The 22500-nt window shown below is 40.0% G+C and overlaps 3 protein-coding genes across 3 annotated transcripts in view; 1 reads left to right on the forward strand and 2 right to left on the reverse strand.

Moving 5' to 3' along the window:
- Nucleotides 1–5200, reverse strand: part of LOC117805449 — a 16669-nt gene extending 11469 nt beyond the window's left edge. The window contains exons 1-3 of the mRNA XM_034674180.1: nucleotides 5138–5200; nucleotides 3552–4223; nucleotides 3097–3435 (exon numbers count right to left, since the gene is read on the reverse strand). Of these exons, the coding sequence (XP_034530071.1) occupies nucleotides 3097–3435; nucleotides 3552–4223; nucleotides 5138–5200 (1074 nt within the window). The remainder of the gene's footprint in view (nucleotides 1–3096; nucleotides 3436–3551; nucleotides 4224–5137) is intronic.
- A 5185-nt stretch (nucleotides 5201–10385) lies between these two features.
- On the reverse strand, nucleotides 10386–11462 carry LOC117805450 (plexin-C1-like). The gene is made up of 4 exons (XM_034674181.1): nucleotides 11402–11462; nucleotides 11267–11308; nucleotides 10997–11121; nucleotides 10386–10602 (listed from the first exon to the last, which is right to left on the reverse strand). Exons 2-4 carry the CDS (start codon nucleotides 11294–11296, stop codon nucleotides 10386–10388), a joined length of 372 nt encoding a protein of 123 aa, XP_034530072.1. The 5' UTR covers nucleotides 11297–11308; nucleotides 11402–11462.
- A 1227-nt stretch (nucleotides 11463–12689) lies between these two features.
- Nucleotides 12690–22500, forward strand: part of LOC117805110 — a 10835-nt gene continuing 1024 nt past the window's right edge. Inside the window, exons 1-12 of the mRNA XM_034673716.1 lie at nucleotides 12690–12780; nucleotides 12856–12964; nucleotides 13050–13215; nucleotides 13342–13444; nucleotides 13579–13654; nucleotides 14026–14067; nucleotides 14208–14341; nucleotides 14991–15170; nucleotides 21027–21135; nucleotides 21896–22084; nucleotides 22167–22334; nucleotides 22485–22500. The exon at nucleotides 22485–22500 is cut by the window's right edge and continues 81 nt beyond it. Coding sequence (XP_034529607.1) covers nucleotides 12926–12964; nucleotides 13050–13215; nucleotides 13342–13444; nucleotides 13579–13654; nucleotides 14026–14067; nucleotides 14208–14341; nucleotides 14991–15170; nucleotides 21027–21135; nucleotides 21896–22084; nucleotides 22167–22334; nucleotides 22485–22500 — 1222 coding nt within the window. The 5' untranslated portion in view covers nucleotides 12690–12780; nucleotides 12856–12925. The remainder of the gene's footprint in view (nucleotides 12781–12855; nucleotides 12965–13049; nucleotides 13216–13341; nucleotides 13445–13578; nucleotides 13655–14025; nucleotides 14068–14207; nucleotides 14342–14990; nucleotides 15171–21026; nucleotides 21136–21895; nucleotides 22085–22166; nucleotides 22335–22484) is intronic.

The following is a 22500-nucleotide window of genomic DNA, read 5'->3' on the forward strand; positions in this document are numbered from 1 at the left end:
TCACTTTCTTAAGTCAGTTCAACTTAAATGTCAGTTTTACTTGAAATATCAAGTAAAACAGTGTCCAACTAATCAGTCCAACCAGAGTAGTTCAGGTAACATAGAGCTCCCTGTTGATACAGCTAGATGTAAGTATGGTCCCTGCACAAATGCACAGGAAACCCCTTTACAATGCCATGTGCTGCAAGAGACACTCGATTTGGATCAATGTTTGAATACTTTTCTGCATGCAGTGCAGAAGCTAAGTGTTTACCAAAAGAGAAATGTTCAATGTGTGATATTTGTAGACTTTTTTACTGCTTAGTTTCTGTTTTTATACCTACATAGTTCCTATATAGTGAGATCAGTCTTCTGTTATTCTGCTTACAGTGTTGTAAGCTATGTGTTTACTTCGAGATAATTATTGAACATATGGCAGTTGCCATATTAATCCATTCTTCATGATAGCTTCTGATGCCAAGTCCAATTAATACAAAAAAGATATTGTTAATTTTGACATTTAATAAAGTATTTTGAATGTTGTCCCATGTTGAGAAATCATTTTTAATGTAGTATTTTTTGAAAATTGAGGCTTAGGTTGTTTTAAGAAATGACAAGTACTTGATTTTTTAATGAATGTAATGTTACAAGTAAGATGAACAAGTCAGGAACAAAGTGACCTGGCTGCCTTAACCCTGTAAGACCCACAGTTATAATATTAAAACATCAGTTTAAGATATTCTTTAAAAAAAAATCAACAAAGTTTTTTTTTTAAAGATCACATTTACATAGTCAATGGGTCCTATTGTTTCACCCTGCATTGCCATTGGGTGGTCAATGTGTTCATAGGTCCGGCAAGCGAGCCATGAACTCACACAACCTGCAGACTTTCTTCAGACTCATCTCCTTATTTTATTGGACTGGATTTTCCATGATTCAAGTGAGTAAAATGTCTCAAATATTTTTGTTGATGATGATTACAATGTCTATAACATGATTATATTTAGTTATTGTGGAATTCATTCATCAAATGTGATTTTGAGCATGTTATGTCTATGTTGTAATTCTACAACCCTGGGTCAACGTGGTAGTCAAAATAGCAGTTACACCTGACACATTCCATGGGGACACTGTACTTCTCACATGGTCACATATGAACAGATATGCTTTAGAAATATAATTTACATGATGATTACTATTAATACAAACTATTAATGTGATTTCTGTTAAAATGTTGAGTTTAGACAATAATTGATTAAATTATTTTTGGTTGCCGTATATGAAATTCTATATGTAGCAGTATTTGAAACTGCATCTGTGTCTCATCAGTTTAAAATAATTAACAGTTGAAGTATATAATTTAACTGATCCTGGGGTTTGTTTTTCTGATCAAATAGCTTCTTGTTGCATTAGAGTAGGCAGAAACAGGTTCTGAATGTTTTGGGGGGTTGCTTGTTGTATTGTTCAGGGAGAGGTGAGAATGTTCTGGAATGTGGGGATGTGAAGTGTTCCCTTTTAGTATGATAAGTAGAGAGCCTAATAGGCCATCCAAACACTATTGTGTAAATTTGGTGAAATGTGAAAGTCAGATTAGGATACATTTGAATTGAAACTATTTAGCCTGGAGAATATATGCTCATCTGTCTTACTTGCTTACGTACATATTTATTATTAATTTGTTTGTTTTACTTTTTCCATTTCAGAATGCCACCAGCAAAGAGATATGTTCTTTACAGTGTGCAGGATGGGATTGATGCCATCACAAATGGAGACAATGGTTTTGAGATGGATTCAGACACTGATACCAGTGCAAGAGGCAGATGAAAATGCAAAGTGGACAAAGAAAATCTGCAGCCCACTGACTGCCCAGCTGATGATTATATGAACACTCAGCCCCAAACTACCAAACACAAAATGCCCCGCGACCAGTATTATTGGCTGAAAAAGGATTTCATTAGTCCCAATACTGATTTCTCTGGTCCAGACATCACCAATAATGTAATTTCTCTCAATACACCACTAGAGTACTTCAAGAAGTTTGTGTCCGATTATGTAGAATAGAAATACCCACACCCTACGCAGCAAGTGTGATGTTCGTCTTTGCTTTCAGTGGAAAAGAACTGTTTCTGGGACTTATGCTGCAAATGAACAAAGCTGAACACTGGGACACTTGGACTATGAATGCTCAGAAGGGATTTTGTAAATTTTGTAAATACAGTATTGTCTTCGTTTTTTTTAAATTATTAAATGACTTCATAAAAAAAATATGATTGTTTTATGATTATTATCCATGACATAAGCTGTTATGAAGCAACATTAGCACTCAACACTGCAAAGGAAACCTAAGTTGTTTAGTACATTTGTCCGAACAAGGTGAGTATAAATACAGAAATTCTGCTCCCAACTAGGCCCAACGTTGCAATATTACAACATATCCCTAAAAACTTACTAAAACATCAAAATTTTGAAAACCCTTTAATTTCTGTATCAGAGTCCCCCTTCAACAACATATGAGCGGTGAAACATTTTTTTTCTCAAGTATTTCTATATCTGGGTCTTACAGGGTTAAAAAGATAAGTTGGTTCAACAAAACATTTTGTTGAGTTAACATTTCAGACATGTTTGCAGAACTATTAATTATAAATTGATCCAACAAGATGCTTAGTTCAGGCAAGTTACATTTAAATGTTTTTACAATTCAATATACCCTTAGAAACTTGTTGATCTAATTTGTTTTTTCATGTTGTATCCACTAAGATTTAGGTTTTTAAAACTTAGAATTGCATGTTGGTCTCACTAAAAAGGCTTGTTGATTAAACTTTAAAAAAGTATGATGTTGATAGAACTAATTTATCAGCACTGTCTTTGTCACCCCAACTAATAAAACTAAGTTTAAGGAACTAAGACAAAAGTGGAAACAACTTAAATGTCTTGGCTTGCTGAACTTAATTTGCAGCCAGGTTACAAATTATTTTAAGTTGAACTAACTTATTTTTTCTTACAGTCTGGTGGAAATTCTTCTTTCCTTGTGCATCAATTGACCAAAGATGGGACTGTCTCAACAGGTGAAGACTACAACACACGCTCACTGAGAAACATCATAATTTAATGACCCACCTCTGGTCTGTCTCTTTTGCTACACTCAACGCAGAAGTCTGGATCCGTATCGGTCCCTCCGCTGAGATCAGGGCTGATGTCAAACAGCACCAGCTCGGTGTTGGTTTGTCCTCCTTCCACACTAAACACGCCGATCCAAAGCATCGGTGGACCGCCCGGGATGACCGAGGAGGCGATCAGTCTGCAGCCTCTCCCTCCATTAGAGACACTGAGGGTCGCGCCCCGCAGAGACTTCAGAGTCTGAGGTTTGCCTCCTTTACCTTCAAGCCAAAGGAGACGCACTTTGTTGTTTTGGTCTCCTGAGGGCAGGTTGGAGAAAAGATAAATGATGGAATTTATCTGAATCCATCCACAAACTCCACATCGTCTTCACGTTGGATCCCAGGGACTTTTTCATTGGTATTAAAGGAAAATATCTCTCCCGTCTGTTTGTCATTCGTGTTAAGAAGCTGTACTGCATGTGAAACAGGGGGGCAGCTGGCTTTTGAAGGTTTGACTCTGTATTGCTGCACGGCGGCCAGAATGTAAGTCTCTGTCCGGGTCCGAGTCTCCACATTCACCAGAAAGCTCACGGACGCGCTGCTGCGCCACAGAGACCCCACCTGGATGTGTTCCTTGTACAGCACGTTGGAAACGTTTTTCAAGTCCAGCAGTTCGCAGTAACCACACCCGCTATCAAACACTCCGCATGTTATCAGGTTTTCATCAGCAACAAGAGGCAACAATACGTTGACACTGAAAGTTGTGTTCCCCGTATCCGTCTCAGAAACCCGGTTAAACTGCGGGTTATTAGACAGTGGATCTATTAAGATTCCTCTCTGGGTCAGACTCTGGACCAGGGTCAGGTCATGGCTCAGCTGGTACAGCCTCCTCTCTGTAGCGATGTAAACCGTGTTATTAGCCACGGAGAAGTGTCGGATGTCTCTCTTAAAGTGGAACTCTCCCTCCTGCTCCAGGCACAGACCCGCTTCTCCCAAGAGAACCAACAACAGAACAATCAGCATGATAATCTTCATACATCGTTCGGAACGTATCGCTCGTACAAGGATGGCCCTCATGACCTCATGACACTCCGCTCTCCTACAGAGTGGCAACTGAGTTGTGCGTAAAAGCGCACTGCGCCTCCACTGAAAAGAGAAGCGCACAGAATGGAGGGCGGGCACCCAGTGGAGACGGAAACAAAATGAAATTTCTGTGATGTTAGTATCAGTGATCTGTTCACTTTGCTACATTTTCCCTACTTTCAGCAAATTTTCATTCAAAGTTTGTGAATTCTATCCAACCACAGAGTCCGTGTACAGTGATGAAGTGCGCACACAAAAATGTGAGCAGTGGTTACTTAAAAAATGATTGCAACAAAGTGACACGTATTATAATTGAGTAGATTTTAATTACTACAAATTTGAAAGCAATTAACCAAAGTTAAACAAAAAAAAATAAGTACATGGTAATACACCTAAACAGTTTAAATATGTTGGATTTAGTAATTGCATGCCAAATGATGAGTTAGATTTACTAATTATCTGGCTGAAATTGATTTATGTTTACCGAATATCTGGATAAAAATGATTTGGATTCATTAAATAAAATAAATTAGACCAACTCATATTTAAGCACATTGTTGTTTAAATTCATCCATCCATCCATCAAGGTCCTGCAACACATGGTCTTCATCAGCATCCTGTAATAGCAAGAACATTGCATATTTTAGACTTTACAGCCAAAAGAGAGGGTCCTTTGTCACAGAGTAAATGTTACAGACTCTGTGAACTTGGGGTTACATTAGCACAACACCAGCAAGAGCGTGCACAAACATAATAAAAGACTCGATTAAATGAAAATGCTGTAAATTTAAACATTGACTTTTTTGGGTCCTTGCCATGTTTTAAGTTGAATCAAAGACGACAGACTGGGCCAATTATAGCATAATTTTGATTTACAGCTCTGTAAAGTTGGCATGTTTGGTAACTTGCAGTAACGCAAAACAATGCAACTTGGTTATAAATTGTTCTTTGACTAAAAATAATTAAAGAAGTCTTACCTTAGGGAAGTTGGCAGTGTGCGGACGCTGGAGGTAAATAAGGGCGTATGTCCAATTATCCATGTGGCGCAAAATGACTCGGGTGGAAGTGCATAAGGTGAATAAAACCAGATACCTCCCAATGAGTAAAATTTATCAATTTTATGCATTTTTGACTTTCCTGATAAAATATAATTAAATTCTACTCAGGGATTCATAGCTGATTTTACTTGGAGAAAACTGAGTGAAATGTAATTAATTAATGATTAAAATGTGTTGAATTCAGCTCAATGCGATTCCAAACTGCACATAGTCTTTTTTTTATGTATAGATTATTAAGATTTATTTAGTAAATATTAATGAACCCCAATCCCAGTCTTTACAGTGCAGATTTTAACTGGTTAAATCCATCTGATATACTTTGATATGTCGAAAATACCCCACCATGGTTGACTTTAAGGATTTCAACTAACATGCTTATTGTTCCTATCATTAATTAGCCAATATATGTTTTGTTTTTTTAACAACTGAAACACAAAGGAGGGACATACAAATTCTTCTAATCAAATGTGTCAAGGCATTAGCCTTACAGCTGCACCTATAAATCTACCACAACACACAACAAGTGTTTGAAAAATACTATTTGCTCCAAGCTTAGTCTGTTTTTAATTCAAAAGGGGCCAATGAAGAGTTTCACAAACTGTTACAAATGGTGATACAAGTAGACCTACAATTAAAAAAATTATTTCAAAGTATTTCAGTTCAAGGGTCAACATTTGAGGAGAATTTGTTTAGAATGAAACAAATTGGCCTGTCCATGCCTGCCTGGGGGTCACGAGATGTCTTTCAGAATGTTTTCTTTTTAAAGTAAATTTATTGTAAAAATATCAATAAAAATGGTATTTAAATGTGCAAATACCTTGCAAATAGTTTCTTTAGTGTTCTACCTTTCTTTGTTACCAGATGACTCCTCAGGTTGGAGTTAGGGTTATTTAACAGTTGATTAAGAAAAGCATCAGTAGCAACATGTTCATTCATATCAGCACAGGAAACCCAGCCACATGTCCATGTATGTTAATTTTCTGCAGACCATCTGAATGAAGTATGAAACAACATTTATCACTTCGAGCAACATTGGGGGACGCAAGTTTTTGGCACCTATTTGGGGGGTCGCAGGCTGATCCCCTGTTAAAGTGGGGCAGTGCAAAAGGAATTGTAGTGGCCATTTTTCATAAAAAACTCAAAGAATAATTAAAGTATCAAACTCAGACTTGAACTAAACTTAATCAAAGGGCCACTGATGCACCGTGGGGATGTGATGCACGCAGGCAAAAAAGTCCAATGTCCATGCAAAAGCTCAGCGGTTTCCAATGGTTTATTTTGATGGCAAGCAAGCAAACAAAAGGAACAAAGAAAATCAGGCTCCTGCTGCCTCTCTTGCGCTGGTAAAAAACCATAGGCCCACCCAGAAAACCAGAAACCACCTTTAGATTTGTCCCTTTGCATTGTGGACATCTTGACCCGCGGATGTTTACCAGCCCATATGAATTTAGAAATTAATGAATGAATTTTATTACAGTAATTTGTTGGGGGAGGAAGGGGTAGCATATATGAAAAGAAGTTATTCCGAGGGAAGATATCCATTTTTACAACAAGGTCAGATTAAATTTTTTTATATATGCCCAAAACTTGTTTAACAATGGGGATATATGATGGTAATGAGCTCAGTGGTGTACATTGGTTGAGTGGTAAGAGAGCTGATTTTGTCCAGTTTATTTTATTTATTTATTATTTTATTTTAATTCATATCAGCACAAGAAACCCAGCCACATGTGCATGTTTGTTAATTTTCTGCAGACCATCTGAATGAAGTCTGAAACAACATTTATCACTTCGAGGGACATTGGGGGACGCAAGTTTTTGGCACCGATATTTGGGGGGTTGCGGGCTGAACCCCTGTTAAAGTGGGGCAGTGCAAAGGGAATGATCTGTAATAATGATGGGCTGAATCTTTGATTGTGATATATTACATGTAATTCGGTGCTTGAATATGAATGCTGAATGTGGAGAACCAGTGAGTGAATAATTATTCTTTAGTAGGTTGTTGTAGTGGTTGTTGTAATCTGCTTTGACCATCCATTTATTAACACACGGAAACTCAGAGGCACGCTCTAAAACTGTTTAGAAACTGTCTCCTGTCAGGACTATACTACTGTGAATGTTTGAGATGGAGGAATAAACTACATGGGTGTGTTTGCAGAGAGATGATACAGTGCACTGCTCACTGCTTCTCTAGGGTGATCATACTTGATAGAGAACAATTCCCAAAGCTTACACAAGATGTCATGACAGTTGACAAAACTCTTGGCCCCACATGCAGATTGGCTACAATGCAGACCAATCAGAACTGCTCTATTTACATACGAAGCTCGTGCATGCGAGCATTTATGTTCTTATCCTTCCTCCTCGGGTGATGGTTCTCCTTCAGGTCAATATCAGTGGATTTCACTAATGAAATCTGGAGGCAACCATCCCCTTTAAGTCACTCAATCACTGGATACATGGAATATATGGTTAAACTAAATCTGTAGAGACTTGAAATTGAAATGTGGTAAAAGTGGGACAAATGGAGCACAGTGAAAACATAATGAACCCAATGATCACAACATCCAATGGCAGTTAAGTTTTCGGTTTCGCTGGGCGCGCCTCCACTTTCTGCACTTCTCCCTCAGCAGAGGCGCAGTGCGCTTTTACGCACAACTCCAGTGGCACTCTGTAGGAGAGCGGAGTGTCATGAGGATCATCAATGTATGAGCGATGAGTTACCACCGCTGCACGATGGTGGTCCTGCTGTCTGTTCTGTTCATTCTCTGGGGAGAAACGGGTCTGTGCCTGGAGCAGGAGGGAGAGTTCCACTTTAAGGGAGACATCCGGCACTTCTCCGTGGACAATGACACGGTTTACATCGCTACCGAGAGGAGGCTGTACCAGCTGAGCCATGACCTGACCCTGGTCCGGAGTCTGACCCAGAGAGGAATCTTAATAGATCCACTGTCTAATAACCCGCAGTTTAACCGGGTGTCTGAGACGGATACGTGGAACACAACTTTCAGTGTCAACGTATTGTTGCCTCTTGTTGCTGATGAAAACCTGATAACATGCGGAGTGTTTGATAGCGGGTGTGGTTACTGCGAACTGCTTGACTTGAAAAACGTTTCCAACTTGCTGTACAAGGAACATATCCAGGTGGGGTCTCTGTGGCGCAGCAGCGCGTCCGTGAGCTTTCTGGTGAATGTGGAGACTCGGGCCCGGACAGAGACTTACATTCTGGCCGCCGTGCAGCAAGACAGAGACAAACCTTCAAAAGCCAGCTGCCCCCCTGTTTCACATGCAGTACAGCTGCATAACACGAATGACAAACAGATGGGACAGATTTTTTCCTTTAATACCAATAAAAAAGTCCCTGGAATCCAAAGTGCCGGTGATGTGGAGTTTGTGGATGGATTTCAGATAAATTCCATCATTTATCTTTTCTCCAACCTGCCCTCAGGAGACCAAAACAACAAAGTGCGTCTCCTTTGGCTTGAAGGTAAAGGAGGAAAACTTCAGACTCTTGGGTCTCTGCGGGGCACGACCCTCAGTGTCTCTGATGGAGGGAGAGGCTGCAGACTGATCGCCTCCTCGGTCATCCCGGGCGGTCCACCGATGCTTTGGATCGGCGTGTTCAGTGTGGAAGGAGGACAAACCAACACCGAGCTGGTGCTGTTTGACATCAGCCCTGATCTCAGCGGAGGGACAGATACGGATCCAGACTTCTGCGTTGAGTGTAACAACAGACCAGAGGTGGGTCAATAAATTATGATGTTTCTAAGTGAGCGTGTGTTGTGGTCTTCACCTGTTGAGACAATCCCATCCTTGGTCAATGGATTTATCAATTAATTTCAGTATTGATAACTGAAGAGTGAAAGAAATGAGTAGAGTTCTAACGAGCTGGGAAGATGATGAGGAAAGAAGAATTTCCATCGAGTTATCACTGTAGAAAATTTCCCTCACAGAGCTGTGTGCGTATTCCTGAAAAAGGTTACATTAGTAAAAAAAATCAACTTTATTATAAGGTGAAGTCTGTCTGTGACCGATTTTATTCAGGAAGGACAGTTTCTGCTGACTAAAGCTTGACTTCACCAAAACAGTCCATGAACCTTTCTAAAAGATGATGAGTCAGTTTATGTAGTGCTCTTTAGAGTTAGCTGCTGTAGAGATGAGTTTAAACAAATGTGATGATCAGTTTGTTGTGTTTCACAGCCAAAGACACTGAGGCCAGAGAAGGTGATCTTCAGGCAGGACTTCATGACCTCTGTGCTGGCAGTGAGACGGAAGGAGTGGACAGTTCTCTTCATTGGGACAGGAGATGGACAGCTCATTAAGGTGAGTGTAAAAACATCACTACACATTGGAGGAAGTTAAATAACAGCAAGTTACCCCCGAGGATAAACGCTATGTGGAGGGGTCTTGTCCAAGCCTGAAAAGGTTCCATTTGGCATAAACACGGCTAACTCTACATTACCCCTCACTATTATACATGGATTTGAACTGTAGTAACTCTAGTGTTTACATTTTATAGTACTTAGTTTTTGTACTCTATCTCAGGGTTAAGTAGATTTTGGGTTCCCTGTTTTTCTAATCTCATGAAATCCTGAAACAACCTACAGCAATAAAATACAACATCCATTTGCAGCTTTATTATTGATATAATAGCAAAACAAAGAGTCTGTCTCTCTCTCTCTCTCTCTCTCTCTCTCTCTCTCTCTCTCTCTCTCTCTCTCTCTCTCTCTCTCTCTCTCTCTCTCTCTCTCTGTGTGTGTGTGTTTGTGTGTGTGTGTGTGTTTTATATATATATATATTCTTGTTAAATTCTTGTACTGTATACCTTTTTGTTTGCTGCTGTAACTCCATGAATTTCCCCGTTGTGGCACGAATAAAGGAGTATCTTATCTTTTCTTATCTTATCTTAAAAGCATGCATGTTCAGGAGAAGATCAGCAAAAGGAAAGGTCTTTATGACCACAGGGGGCACCAAAACCAAGACTGAAAGTTAAAAGAGACTTGAATGAAAGTTCCTCACTGTAGTTTAAAGCTATTCAAAGTCATCCTGAGTGGATGTCTCCACAGCTATTAATCCAATAGTTGTTGAGACATTTTGGTCTTGATCAAAACTGTGGACAAATGCTGTTGGAAGTTGTTAGCATGGCTAACCTAGTGGATTTTTGGTTTCAAAGAAAGCAACTGACCCTGAGGAAGCCGTACAGACAAATGGACATCCAGTTGGTCAGTAGTTTCTCCACGATTGACTCGGTGCGTCGCAGAAGGAGTTTTGGCTGAGTGTTACTGTTCTGCTGCATCAGATCCTTTAGCAGTGTCTCCATCACCTCCGTCAGGTACGACAAGTTGTTGTGGAGCGCTACAGTGAGTAGTGACGCCATCGCACACCTGGAAGAGAGAAGATAGAGATGAGGAGACAAAAGTAGCAACAAAAAAAAGCATTATGAAAAGTGAAAGGATGAACAGAGTAGAGAACAAAAAGAAGTTTAATAGATTCTAAAAGAACTGACTTAAAGAAGTCGGTTAGTTTGATAATACATTTTTTTAAAGTCTGTCTTCAGCTTCCCCAATGACAAGCTTACTTTGGCATATCAGACTATAAAAAGACTAACTTTGAGTTTTGTCTTTGGCTTTAGGATATAGTTGAGGTCTCAGTAACAGAAACAAAATGGTTAATACTAGAAGAGACAAACACAGGCAAGAACAGAAAACTGAAACCAATTATTATAGAATTATCGAGGGCAGTTAAGATGAAGAGAAAAAAAAGTTTGGAGACACTGACTTGTCTTTGATGGTGAAGCTCTTCTGCTCCTCCAGAGCGTGCACCATGGATGTGAGGAAGAGCTGGTCCTGAATCAGCTTGGACAAACCCTTATAAGACTCATCAAGCTGAACTTTCACTGCATCCTGTTTGCAGGTCAGATAAAAAAAATGTCACTTACAGACTTAGAACAGAGCAGAAAGTCTTCATTGTTACAGTACAGAGCACAATGAAATCAGAAAGCTTCACCTCGTGGTACAGACATCAACAACAGCTGGATTCAGATCTTACCTGTCCAATGTCTCTGATGCACATCTTCATCAAAGATTCACTCTGAAAAATAATACAGTTGCTGATTTGTTTATCTGGCAGTGATGATTTTTGATACCAAAATAAACATTTACTCTCTTTAAAGCTGCCCTGTACCTCAGGAAAAAAGGTCCTGGAAGCAAAGTGCTTGTAATCCAGGAAAGGAATCGCTCCAACATTTTCCTGTCTGCAGATCCACAAAACCTGTAGAGGGCAGATAAGTTTTATAGATCTATGAGAGTTGGATGAATCAAAATCTCCAACACACGTATCGGAAAAATGTACTAAAAGAAAAGCAGAAATAAAGACAAAAATGATTGCATCATTAGCTGTTAGGCAAATGTGCAGGAGCTATCTTCAGTTATTGATCACAAATAAAAAGAGGTAGTGAAAATGGGTGACTAAGTGTGTCTCATTTACAATAAACAGCAGCCCCAATGTTACCAAAAATGAGGCTGTGTGAGCAGATACATATTTAACTCTTTTTGACATCAACCACATGCATGTGAGGAGTCTGATATCAGAAAAAGGAACAACTTCAGGGTATTTCACACCATGAAAAGGAACTGCAAGTGAATGCGTGTGTGGTGTGTGTGTGTGTGTGTGTGTGTGTGTGTTTGTGTGTTTGTGTGTGGGTGTGTGTGTGTGTGTGTGTTTGTGTGTGTGCGTGTGTGTGTATGTGTGTGCGTGTGTGTGTATGTGTGTGTGTGTGTGTGTGTGTGTATGTGTGTGTGTGTGTATGTGTGTGTGTGTGTGTTTGTGTGTGTGTGTGTGTGTGTGTGCGTGCGTGTGTTTGTGTGTGTGTGTGTGTGTGTGTGTGTGCGTGCGTGCGTGTGTGTGTGTGTGTGTGTGTGTGTGTGTATTTCTCATTGTTTGTATGAGCATGTGTGTTAGCATGTATGTGTGAGCATGAGTGAATAATGATGGTTCAGCAAAGACTGTACCTCATATGGTTTCATTTCAGATATTTCAGATGTTTTAACCACAGACATGTACGGAACTGCAACTGCACCTCTTAAGAAATACAACTATGAATTGTGGCTGCTATAACTTTTCAAGTCTATCTAGCAGCAGAGCTTGGTCTCTGACAAGCATAACGAAACTAACACCTTTTCTTTTTACAGCTTTCTGTGGACAAGAACTACCAAACCAAGTGTCCTACAGTGCTCTACAAAACCAGTGATGACCGCAAGGTGTTTTCAAAATTACATCTGGATCAGGTGGATCTGAAACATGTATATGTGCCATTTCAAAACCAGGTAGGTGTTGTTTACATGTTTCACATAAAAAGGTTGTGGTGAACACTCAGATTGTTCTGGCTTTATTTTTAGCACATCTGTCTCATATGTAGGCTGCATTTAAAGGTGCTGCTAGAATGTTCTTTCTTTTTTCTAGATGAATCGTGTTCCTGTGTCAAAGTGCAGCACATACAAAACCCTGCAGGACTGTTGGTCTGCACAGGATCCATACTGTGTCTGGTGTGGCTCCAAAAACAGGTCAGAAACAACATCTGCTGCAAACATCCTCATGCAATTGCAAACTTGTTGATCACTTTTTATGTCTCTTCCTAGCTGTACATTTGAAGAAGACTGCCAAGATTCAGACTGGTTGTCCATTCCTGATGATTCTCAGCAGAACAAAATGGTTTCCTACAAAGTTGCACAGGACCAGACCGGGCAGGTACAGATCATTTAAGTGTTTGGATCTATCATGAGTTGAGATGTTCGGATATTAAATTATAGTCTCACATCTGGACATTTTTCAGATCACACTCAACATCCAGATGCATGTGACTGTGGGCAAAGACGCATCCTCTAACTTCGCCTGTCAGTTCTCTCCAAGTTCCAGTGAACGTTTTGAAATGGAACAGCTTCCGCCAAAGTTCCCACATTGTACCTCCATCCTTAAAGACAGCACACTTCCTGCTAGAGGTCAGTGACTTATGACAAATTATGATATTATAATGAAAATCCCATCAGGAAAAAAACGACCTAAAAAGTTGAATTTCTAAAAATAATAAAATTGTTGTATTTTCTGTATTAATTTGTACTCATCAGGACTGCCTGTAACCATTAAGATTAGACTTGGAACAACTTCTGTGGAAGAAAGGCTGAACTTACTAAACTGCACAAACATCAGGGGACCACCAACATCTGTCCTGTAGGTTCACCACCTTTTCTACCAATCTAAGCTGACACCAGCTAAAACAAAGAAGTCCATGTATTCTGTTCTTGTCACCTCACAAGTAGCTTTAGTGCTGTAACCTAAAAACACACACCACTCTTTGTCTTCAGGTGTAGAAAGTGTATCATGGCTGGATGTGGCTGGACTGCAAACGGCTGCTCTTGGGCAAAAGAAGGCGTGGGGAATGTAAGGATGCATGTTTTTATGTTTATGTCCAGACTTTTGTTTGTTGTTTTTGTCGTGCTGTGTTTACACATTTGTGTAACTGTTCCACATTCATTGGCTTTTTTTAATTATAGATTTCTTATGGTACAAGATGCAACGGTATACTTTGCACTGCTTGGACAGCTGTGCCTCGCTGTTGTTTTTCAACATTTCTTGAAGTAAAAATGTCAGATTAATATGTCTTTATTTGTTAAACAAACATACTTAACATGCAATATAAGACAACAGTAAAGTTGTTTTTGATTCAGGTCTAAGAACTACGTTAGCTAAAGTCCTTTTCCATGGATGTTGTGGAAACCCGGTTAGCTTGTCACTGTCATTTCCTCCTACAGGACAGTGTTTGCCAAAAGATGGAGTCATGGATGAACTTTTCTGTGAGTCAGATTCAAATTCAGTAAAGTTTCAATCATCAGCAGATGGTAATACATAATAATAATAATAATAATAATAATAATAATAATAATAATAATAATAATAATAATAATCTAATCTCTTGTTTTTGTTTTGCTGTCAGAGACCAGAGATCTCCTCCATCACTCCCAGTGTTGTGTCTTTCTACGGCAGGAACCACGCTGTGTTGTTCGGTAGTAACCTTAGTTCTGTAATCGGAGTGAGGATCCAGGCAGCCATGGACTGCACACCTCAAGAGTGAGTTACTTTATGGTTGACTGAGATCATATCAACATTAAGATGACTATTCAATCCATTTGTATAACGAAATTCCAGACATATTAAGGATGGACTGATTTTGAAATGTTATATTTAACTCTACCCTTTAATGAGTATTAAGTGAAGACTTCTTCAGCACTGCTCTTCAATAAAGCCAAAATCTATATTGTTGGTGTGGTATAAATGTGCTCCACAGAAATGCTTGTTTTCTGAATGGAGGTCAGATTAATCATTTCTGATTCATTCCAGTAGGTTCAGAAAATCTGTCTGTTATTTGATTTTTGCAGCATCAAACAAATATTTTTGCCGAAGTTGAAATTTTTGGCCTAGAGTGGATTGTTAGCTGCGCTTAGATTTAGATATGTGTTAAAAAGATATGAACATTGATGTCAGTTTAAGGCAGATTGGAGGCAGGGTTTCATGAAGGATTGCGTTCCAGTTGTGTTTGCTCTCCATATGTAATGTTTTTCTGCATACATCAAAGCCTGCTGATTTGTGATTGGTCAATACTACTTAGACCACAAAAACATGCTAATCCTACATTTTAATGTAGAATCTGTAAATAGAGATTGATCTCAGTGTGACTGACTACTGCAGTTTCTCTCTCTGTGTCACCCTGTGTGCTCAGGTCTCCTGTTTGGAACAACACTGGTAAACATCTGACGTTCCACATTTCCAGTGCAGAAAATAAAGGTGTGGTCACAGTGTGCGTTCTACTCCCGGATGGTAGTTGTCATGGCAGTGCCAAAATCACCTACCGCTCAGCACCATCCTGCAGCAGCATTTCACCCAACAGCAGCTGGGCCAGGTATGACTGTTTAAGAGAGTGATATCAAAGCACACGTACAGATTGTTTCAAGGATGAAACATTACAATTATACTGAAGTTGTTTCATCAAACTAAAAATGCTTAACATTGTGTTATAATGTACATTTCCACAATGTAAGACCCACTGCTTCACTTTATAAACATCACAGTATCTCTGGAGAAAGTTATGAGAGATCTTGATTTAGCATGTGAGCAGCGGGGCTGAAAAGACAGTTCTAATTTTGACTTCTTTGAGAAGTTGAGAAGCTTAGCTTTATGAAAACTATTGACACAGAGTTTCATTCACTGGAGCTGGAGCAAAAAGAGCGTTCAGTATTTCATGTAAAGTGACTCACGAAACATGCTGCAATCAAGTCAATCTTAAAGGTACAGTGTGTGGAAATGGGAATATTTAGCAATATCTGGATGTCAGATTCCAGATTGAAGAGCTCCCTTGCTCAACCTTCATTGGTTAAGTGACAGTGACCTTCGAGGACAAGAAGTATGATCCTCCATTTAAGTTTTTACTATCAAAAACATCTATCAATACAAAGTCCTGTGTGCACAACAACAACAACAACAACAACAACAACAACAACAACAACAACAACAACAACAACAACAGACAGTCTTCTCTTCTTCTTTTTTCAGCTGTTATTATTATTATTATTATTATTATTATTATTATTATTATTATTATTATTATTATTATTATTATAACCTTGATTTAACCATGAAATGCTCACTGTTCAGTTCATTTGGAGCAGCCACTCATTAAATACTACATTGTGTAGTTTACTATTACATCCTCCTCCTCATGTTGTTATAAAAGGCTCATTCTAAGTTAACAAAAAACAAACATTTTTTATTCAGGGGATCATACACTAGTTTAAACATACTTATGAATATTATATTTCATTTCTATCAAGTCTGTTCTGCTAATGGCCACTAATTAATAACAACACAACAAGTGCGGGGTCCCGCACATATCAGAGGACACACTCTGGACTTTACTTTTACTCTTTACTTTTGGTCTGAGCATTGATCATTTATTTAATGAAGACATTTTTTATCTCTGATCATAGCTGTGTTTTATTTGACCTCTCTTTTAATGTAGATGTTTTAAGTTGTTGTCGCGAGTTAAACTCTCACATTTTAAACCATAACACTGCAGCAGAGTTTTCTGATGCTTTTAACTATGGGTCTTTTAGACTGCCAAATTATGTTTTTGATTGTCAAGTGCAATCTTTTAATGTCTTCTGTCTTTCTGTCATGGATACAATTGCTCCTGTAAAGTGCAGACTAGCTCCTGTACAAACTTCCTGTCCTTGGATTAATGACAGTATTCGTTCCCTGAAACATACCTGTCGTAAAATGGAGCGAAAATGGAAGTCCACTCGTCTACAAGTCTACTATGGGTTTATGAAAGAGTTGTTAACAGATTTAAACAATACGGTTAAGGAGGCCAGAGTTAATTATTTAGCATATTATAATTATTTTGGATATCTGACATAACCCCAAAGTCCTTTCCGACACAATTAGCAGCATTGTTGCTCCAACACCTCCGATTCTTCTGACTTCCTCGGTCAGTGAGTGCAATGATCTGCTCCGCTTCTTCATTAAGAAGATACAGGACATTTGTGGTTGTATTACTCCCTCCTTTTACCCTCCTTTACCCTGTCCTAGTCGGCCACCAATTTTGGAGAATTTCTCCCCTCATTGACAGACCTCCCAAGTATAGCAAGTGGCATGACAACATCCTCAAGTACCCTTGACATCATACCCACAAAACTGCTTAAGAAGGTTATAGAGTCAATTGGCCCATCTTTGCTCTCTATAATAAATAACTCCTTAACGTCTGGTCTTTTCCCTACCTACTTCAAACATGCAGCTGTTCAACCACTCTTAAAAAAAATCTAATCTGGAGCCCTCTCTCCACCAAAACTACAGGCCAATATCAAAGTTACCTTTTATCTCTAAGGTCTTAAAAAAAAGGTTGCTAACCAGCTCACATCTGCTCTCGATGAGCATGACATTTCTGATAGATTTCCATCTGGTTTCCGGAGGCAGCATTCTACAGAAACTGCTCTCCTTGGGGTCACTAATGATTTGTTGATGCAGGCTGATGCAGGATAGTGTTCTGTACTGGTCCTATTGGACCTTAGTGCAGCGTTTGACACTGTGGAGCATAGTGTTTTAATTCAGAGACTTAGACAGTGGGTGGGTGTCTCTTGGACAGTCTTAGACTGGTTTTCCTCATATCTTACTCGAAGAACTTCCTCAGTTCATGCTGGAAAATATGTCTCATCAGTAGAAAACCTGTCCTGTGGTGTCCCACAAGGTTCTGTCCTGGGATCCCTGTTGTTTTCTCTTTATCTGCTCCCCTTGGGGTATCCTATCAGAACTTTTAAAGACATCTCTTATCACTTCTTTGCTGACGACATCCAGCTGTACTTGCCTTTTAAACCCAACAATGTCTCTTAAGTTGTCGATCCTGCTTGATTGGGTGGACTGTATAAAGTGTTGGATGGCAGAGAATTACCTTCAGGTGAGTTCAGATAAGACTGAAGTTCTTATCTCAGCTCCTGACCGTGTTGTTCCTGAGGTGAAGAGAAGCCTTGGGTTTTTGTCCTCTGCTGTTAAACCCGCCCTACGCAATCTAGGGGTCCAAATGGGCAAGGGTATGAGCCTGGACCAGCATGTGAATAGTTTGGTTCGTTCATCTTTTTCTCACTTAAGAAATAACTCCAAACTCAGATCTTTTGTGTCCACAGCTGAGCTAGAAATGATTATACATGCTTTTGTGTCATCTTGCTTGGATTATTGTAATTCTCTCTTTACATGTCTTAGCAATGCATCCTTGAACCACCTACAAGTGGTCCAAAATGCTGCTGCTAAGCTGTTGACCAAATCATCTAAACATACGGCCCGCGGGCCAGCCAGCCAGAGGTGCCAATCTGGCCCACGGGATGACTTTGCAAAGTGAAAAAATTACAGAGAGGACATTAACTGCAATTTTTCAATAAAAGTGACCAATATTCCAAATTTGACACCCCTGATCTAAAAGGTCTCATGTCACTCCGATCCTCATATCTTTGAACTGGATTCCAGTTAAATGTAGAATCCAGTTTAACATTGTTGTTGTTGTGTACAGAGCGCTCAATGGTCAGGCTCCAGTCTACAGTACATTAGGGAGCTGCTGAAGCCTTATTACTCCAGCAGGACTCTGAGGTCCTCTGATCAGGGTTTATTGGTTGCGCCTAGTACCAGGTTAAAAATTAAAGGGGACTGGGCTTTCCAGGTTGTTTGTCCTAAACTCTGAAACAGTCTCCCTCTGGAACTGAGAACTGTGGACTCTGTTGGCAGGTTTAAAAAGCAGTTGAAGACCTATCTGTTTAGACTTGCCTTTTTTTAATCTGTCTTTTTTTATGTCATGTTTTTGTATTTATTTGCAATCGCTGTTTTGCCTTTAAAATTTTTCTTTTGTTGTTGTTGCAAAGCACCTTGTGACCTCTGTTCTTGAGAGGTGCTCTATAAATAAATCTTACTTAATAACTTACTTACTTACAAACAAAGGAACTCTGGTGTTCACCTCTGCAGCCTGAGTCAAGGGGGGAAAGATTGTCTCTTTTCTAAACAGAACAACACAAACGTTTACTTCATGGTTTTTAGTCATTTAATTTCACTCTGTCATGAACCCCAGAGGAGACTTATTCTAGGAAACAGTGTTAGTAACTAAGGAACAGTTACAGATCGAGGGTAAGAGCCACTTCGCAGAACTGAAATGTTTCACCATTATACCACTTCCTGTTTAACTGCAGCAACTAACTTCAACTGTGCATTTCTAGCAAATTTTTCGGAATCCCAGCACCCCTAAAATTTGAGAGATTTTTTTTTTTTTTTACAGTATGTCCTTTTTAGCAAGCTAGAAAAGTTTAAAAACGATACAGTACTTGGTTGAAATGTAATATTTTAACAACAAAAATACAGCAGCCCCCCGCCTCAAAAATGGTTTGATCCACCCCATCCCCCCCACCTGTCCCCAACTCAGGCTCTGAGCGCTCTATCTATCACAGAGGACTACATGAGTGTGTGATAAGCAGTAGTGGTGTAATTACCTGGCTTAAACCAGGAAATGTGGCACATTTCTTAACTTCTACCACTCAATACCAACACATTATTCTCATTACCAGTCCTCTTTTTGCTGCATTTAATCGTAGGTCACTGTTTATGTTGTTAGACAGGAGTTAGCTGACTTTTATTCTAGCTAGGAAACGTTACAGGTGATCAGACAGAACCACCGTCCTCTGTTTGAATTGGAATGAGAGAAGCTAGCTGTTGTGTCATGTGCATGTGTTAATATTAAAGCCAAGGTGCTACTGACTAGCTCACTGACTGGATGCCCATTAACATTATAACTTGTGTGCGTGTGTGTGTGTGTGTGTGTGTGTGTGTGTGTGTGTGTGTGTGTGTGTGTGTGTGTGTGTGTGTGTGTGTGTGTGTGTGTGTGTGTGTCAGTTTATATCTCTTATTAGATATAAAACACATTGCTTGGTTACTTGCCTTTTGGTTGAAAGTACAAAGAGAGTACTTCTCAGCCTCCCGGGAAAAGTCTACTCCAGGGTGATAGAAAGGAGGCTCTGACCAGAGGTCGAACCTTGAATACAGGAGGAATAATGTGGTTTTCCTCCTGGCTGTGGGACAGTGGACCAGCTCTTTACCCTTGCGAGACTCCTGGAGGGGGCATGGGAGTTTGCCCAACCAGTCTGCATGTGTTTTGTGGACTTGGAGAAGGCCTACGATAGTGTTCCATGGGGGCTCTTGTGGGGGGTTCTGCAGGAGAATGGGGTTTGGGGGCTGCTACGGCGAGCTATCCGATCCCTCTACGACCAAAGTGAGAGCTGTGTCTGCATGCTTGGCACAAAGTCGCCGTGGGGAGGAGGGTCTTCAGTCCAGGGGGGCTCAGAATTTCATCTCTGCTTTTTGCAGACAATGTGGAAAAGGAGTCAGCGGAGATGGTTCGGGCATCTGATAAGGATGCCTCCCAGACGACTCCCTTAGAAGTGTTCCAGACACGTCCAACGTAGAGAAGGCCCCGGGGTAGACCCAGGAGGAGCTTGAAAGTGTTGTTGGGGAGAGGGATGTCTGGGTCAATTTGCTTGGACTGCTATCTCAGCGACCCGACCCCGGATAAGAGGAAGAAAATGGACGGATGGATGGATGGATGGATGGATGGATGGATGGATGGATGAATGGATGGATGGATGGATGGATGGATGGATGGATGGATGGATGGATGGATGGATGGATGGATGGATGGATGGATGGATGGATGGATGACCTTACCTATAGTGGCTAAGAGTCAGTTTGAGATAGCACTGTAAAAACAATAGAACGCCATTTCAGATTTTTCGTGGGTTTTCAGGATCCCCTGAGGATGAAGCCTATTGATGTTAGGAGGTGTTTCTAACCATTTCTCTGTCAGCTACACAACCTTAATGTTCTGAGACGAGCTCATTTCTCCTGAGTTATTTTTCATCCATATTGTAGTGTTCAAGATTTCTGAGAGAAGTGCCAATTCAGAGGGCGAAAGGTATCTGATTCCCGATATAATCACCCATCCAGTGAATTTTTTAATTTGAATCACAGATGGATTTTTCAACCATTGCAATAATATTAACAGAGAACTTACTAGAGGTATTTAAACTCTTTTTGCATCATCAAGCACCATTTCACCTAATAAAGATTTTTTTTCCACGTTACAAGTTATTTTTTCTTTAAGTTTTCACACAATTGCATTTCAGAAAAAAATGCATGTCCTCTCCTGTTGGATTGATTTCTGCTCTGTGTCGTGTAGTGGGCAAAGGAAGATCACAATCCAGGGTTCCCTCCTGGAGTTTGTGGAAATTATCCAACACAGCGGAGCCCCACAGGAGGTCACACTTTCAGGAAACATCAACTATGAGGTGGGTCTGTGGACACACACATCTCACTGTAACTTTTTTACCTTTGTCTCATATCACATCGTGTCATGATGTGTTGAAGTATAACAACAAATGATCAGAACCAAGATTGTACATCTCTGAAAGGTGAGGAGAAATAATGACACTTGAAGGCCTGCATGAAAGTAGGGTAGGTAGAGCGTACAGCCCAACATGGTGGAAGTGAGCTCCAGCCCAAACCAGCTTCCTGCCGTGACTCTGCCTTTCCTGTCCTCTTTCTGTTTTCTGGGAGTAGGGGGAGGTAGAGGGTACAGCCTTATCTGGAGGGGTTGAGCTTTAACCGTAACAAGCTTCTACTCCCCTGTCTTCTTTCAAACATCTCTCCATACACTCTTCTCTTTATTATCTCTCTTCTCTCCCCCTCTCTCCTCCTATGAAATGGGGAGTAGGGGGAGATAGTGTGTACACCCCAACATGGCAGGGTTAACCAAACAGGCTTCTCGCCCTGTCTCTGCCTTCACTGTCTTCTTTCTAACGTCTCTCTTTGTATGTTTCTCTCTGTTTTCTCTGTTTTCTGCTCTATTTTGCTGCATGGTTATGGTGGGAAGTGAGAGCTGGGATGAGGAGGGTTGGTTCTAGGATGCTGGAGCTAACTGATCTGCCTCCCTTAGGTGTTGTGGGCCTAACTTATGACTTGTGTTTTAGTAACAAATATTTTGTTACTGTTGTATTATGCTACTCAGTCATGATGTCACTTTAATTTAACACAGAATGTTTTTCACAGCCTCTTCAGAATCTCACCTATCACTCACCTGCAGCTGGAAATACTCGAGGGACTTTTTCCAGCACTTTGTACCTGAAAGTAGCCAATAAGAGCTTAGCCTGTTCCACAGGAATAACCTACTATCCAGACCCTGACTTTACAACCTTCTCTTCCACAAAGACGGGGTACGATGTCCGCATCACCATACAGGTAATGCAGACTGTCCAGCACACGTGTACAAATGAGGAGATGAAAGCTTAAATATCAGCTTTTGTTTCTGTTCTTCATCCAGAAAAAGGCAGACAAACTAGGGATGACCAAAGAAGAGCTTTCAGTGTGGGGTATTCATGAAGGAAAACCGCACCCCTGCATCATGACAGAAAAAGACACACATGAAGAGACTGATTATTTCCTCTGTGAGATTCAAGGCACACCCATCACTGAATTTGAGGAGATAATGGTAACTTTCAGCCACATTGCACTGAGCTTGAAAATACTATACAAAAAACAAAAATTATAATATCATTGTGATTAATAATAAATTTAGATTTCACAGAAGAATGTTTATCTTTAAACTCTTTTAAAATAACATGATTATTTATTTTCACAGATACAGTATGGAGACC

The sequence above is a fragment of the Notolabrus celidotus genome, chromosome 21 (genome assembly GCF_009762535.1).
Source record: "Notolabrus celidotus isolate fNotCel1 chromosome 21, fNotCel1.pri, whole genome shotgun sequence".
NCBI lineage: Eukaryota > Metazoa > Chordata > Actinopteri > Labriformes > Labridae > Notolabrus > Notolabrus celidotus.

What these genes read in the sequence shown, in the direction of transcription:
- LOC117805450 (XM_034674181.1), bottom strand. Translation starts at nt 11,296, where the DNA reads ATGAAGATGTGCATCAGAGACATTGGACAG. An exon ending in GCATCAGAGACATTGGACAG is followed by an intron (nt 11,122 to 11,266) that starts GTAAGATCTGAA and finishes ACCTGCAAACAG; the next exon opens with GATGCAGTGAAAGTTCAGCT. An exon ending in AGCTTCACCATCAAAGACAA is followed by an intron (nt 10,603 to 10,996) that starts GTCAGTGTCTCC and finishes TCTCTCTTCCAG; the next exon opens with GTGTGCGATGGCGTCACTAC.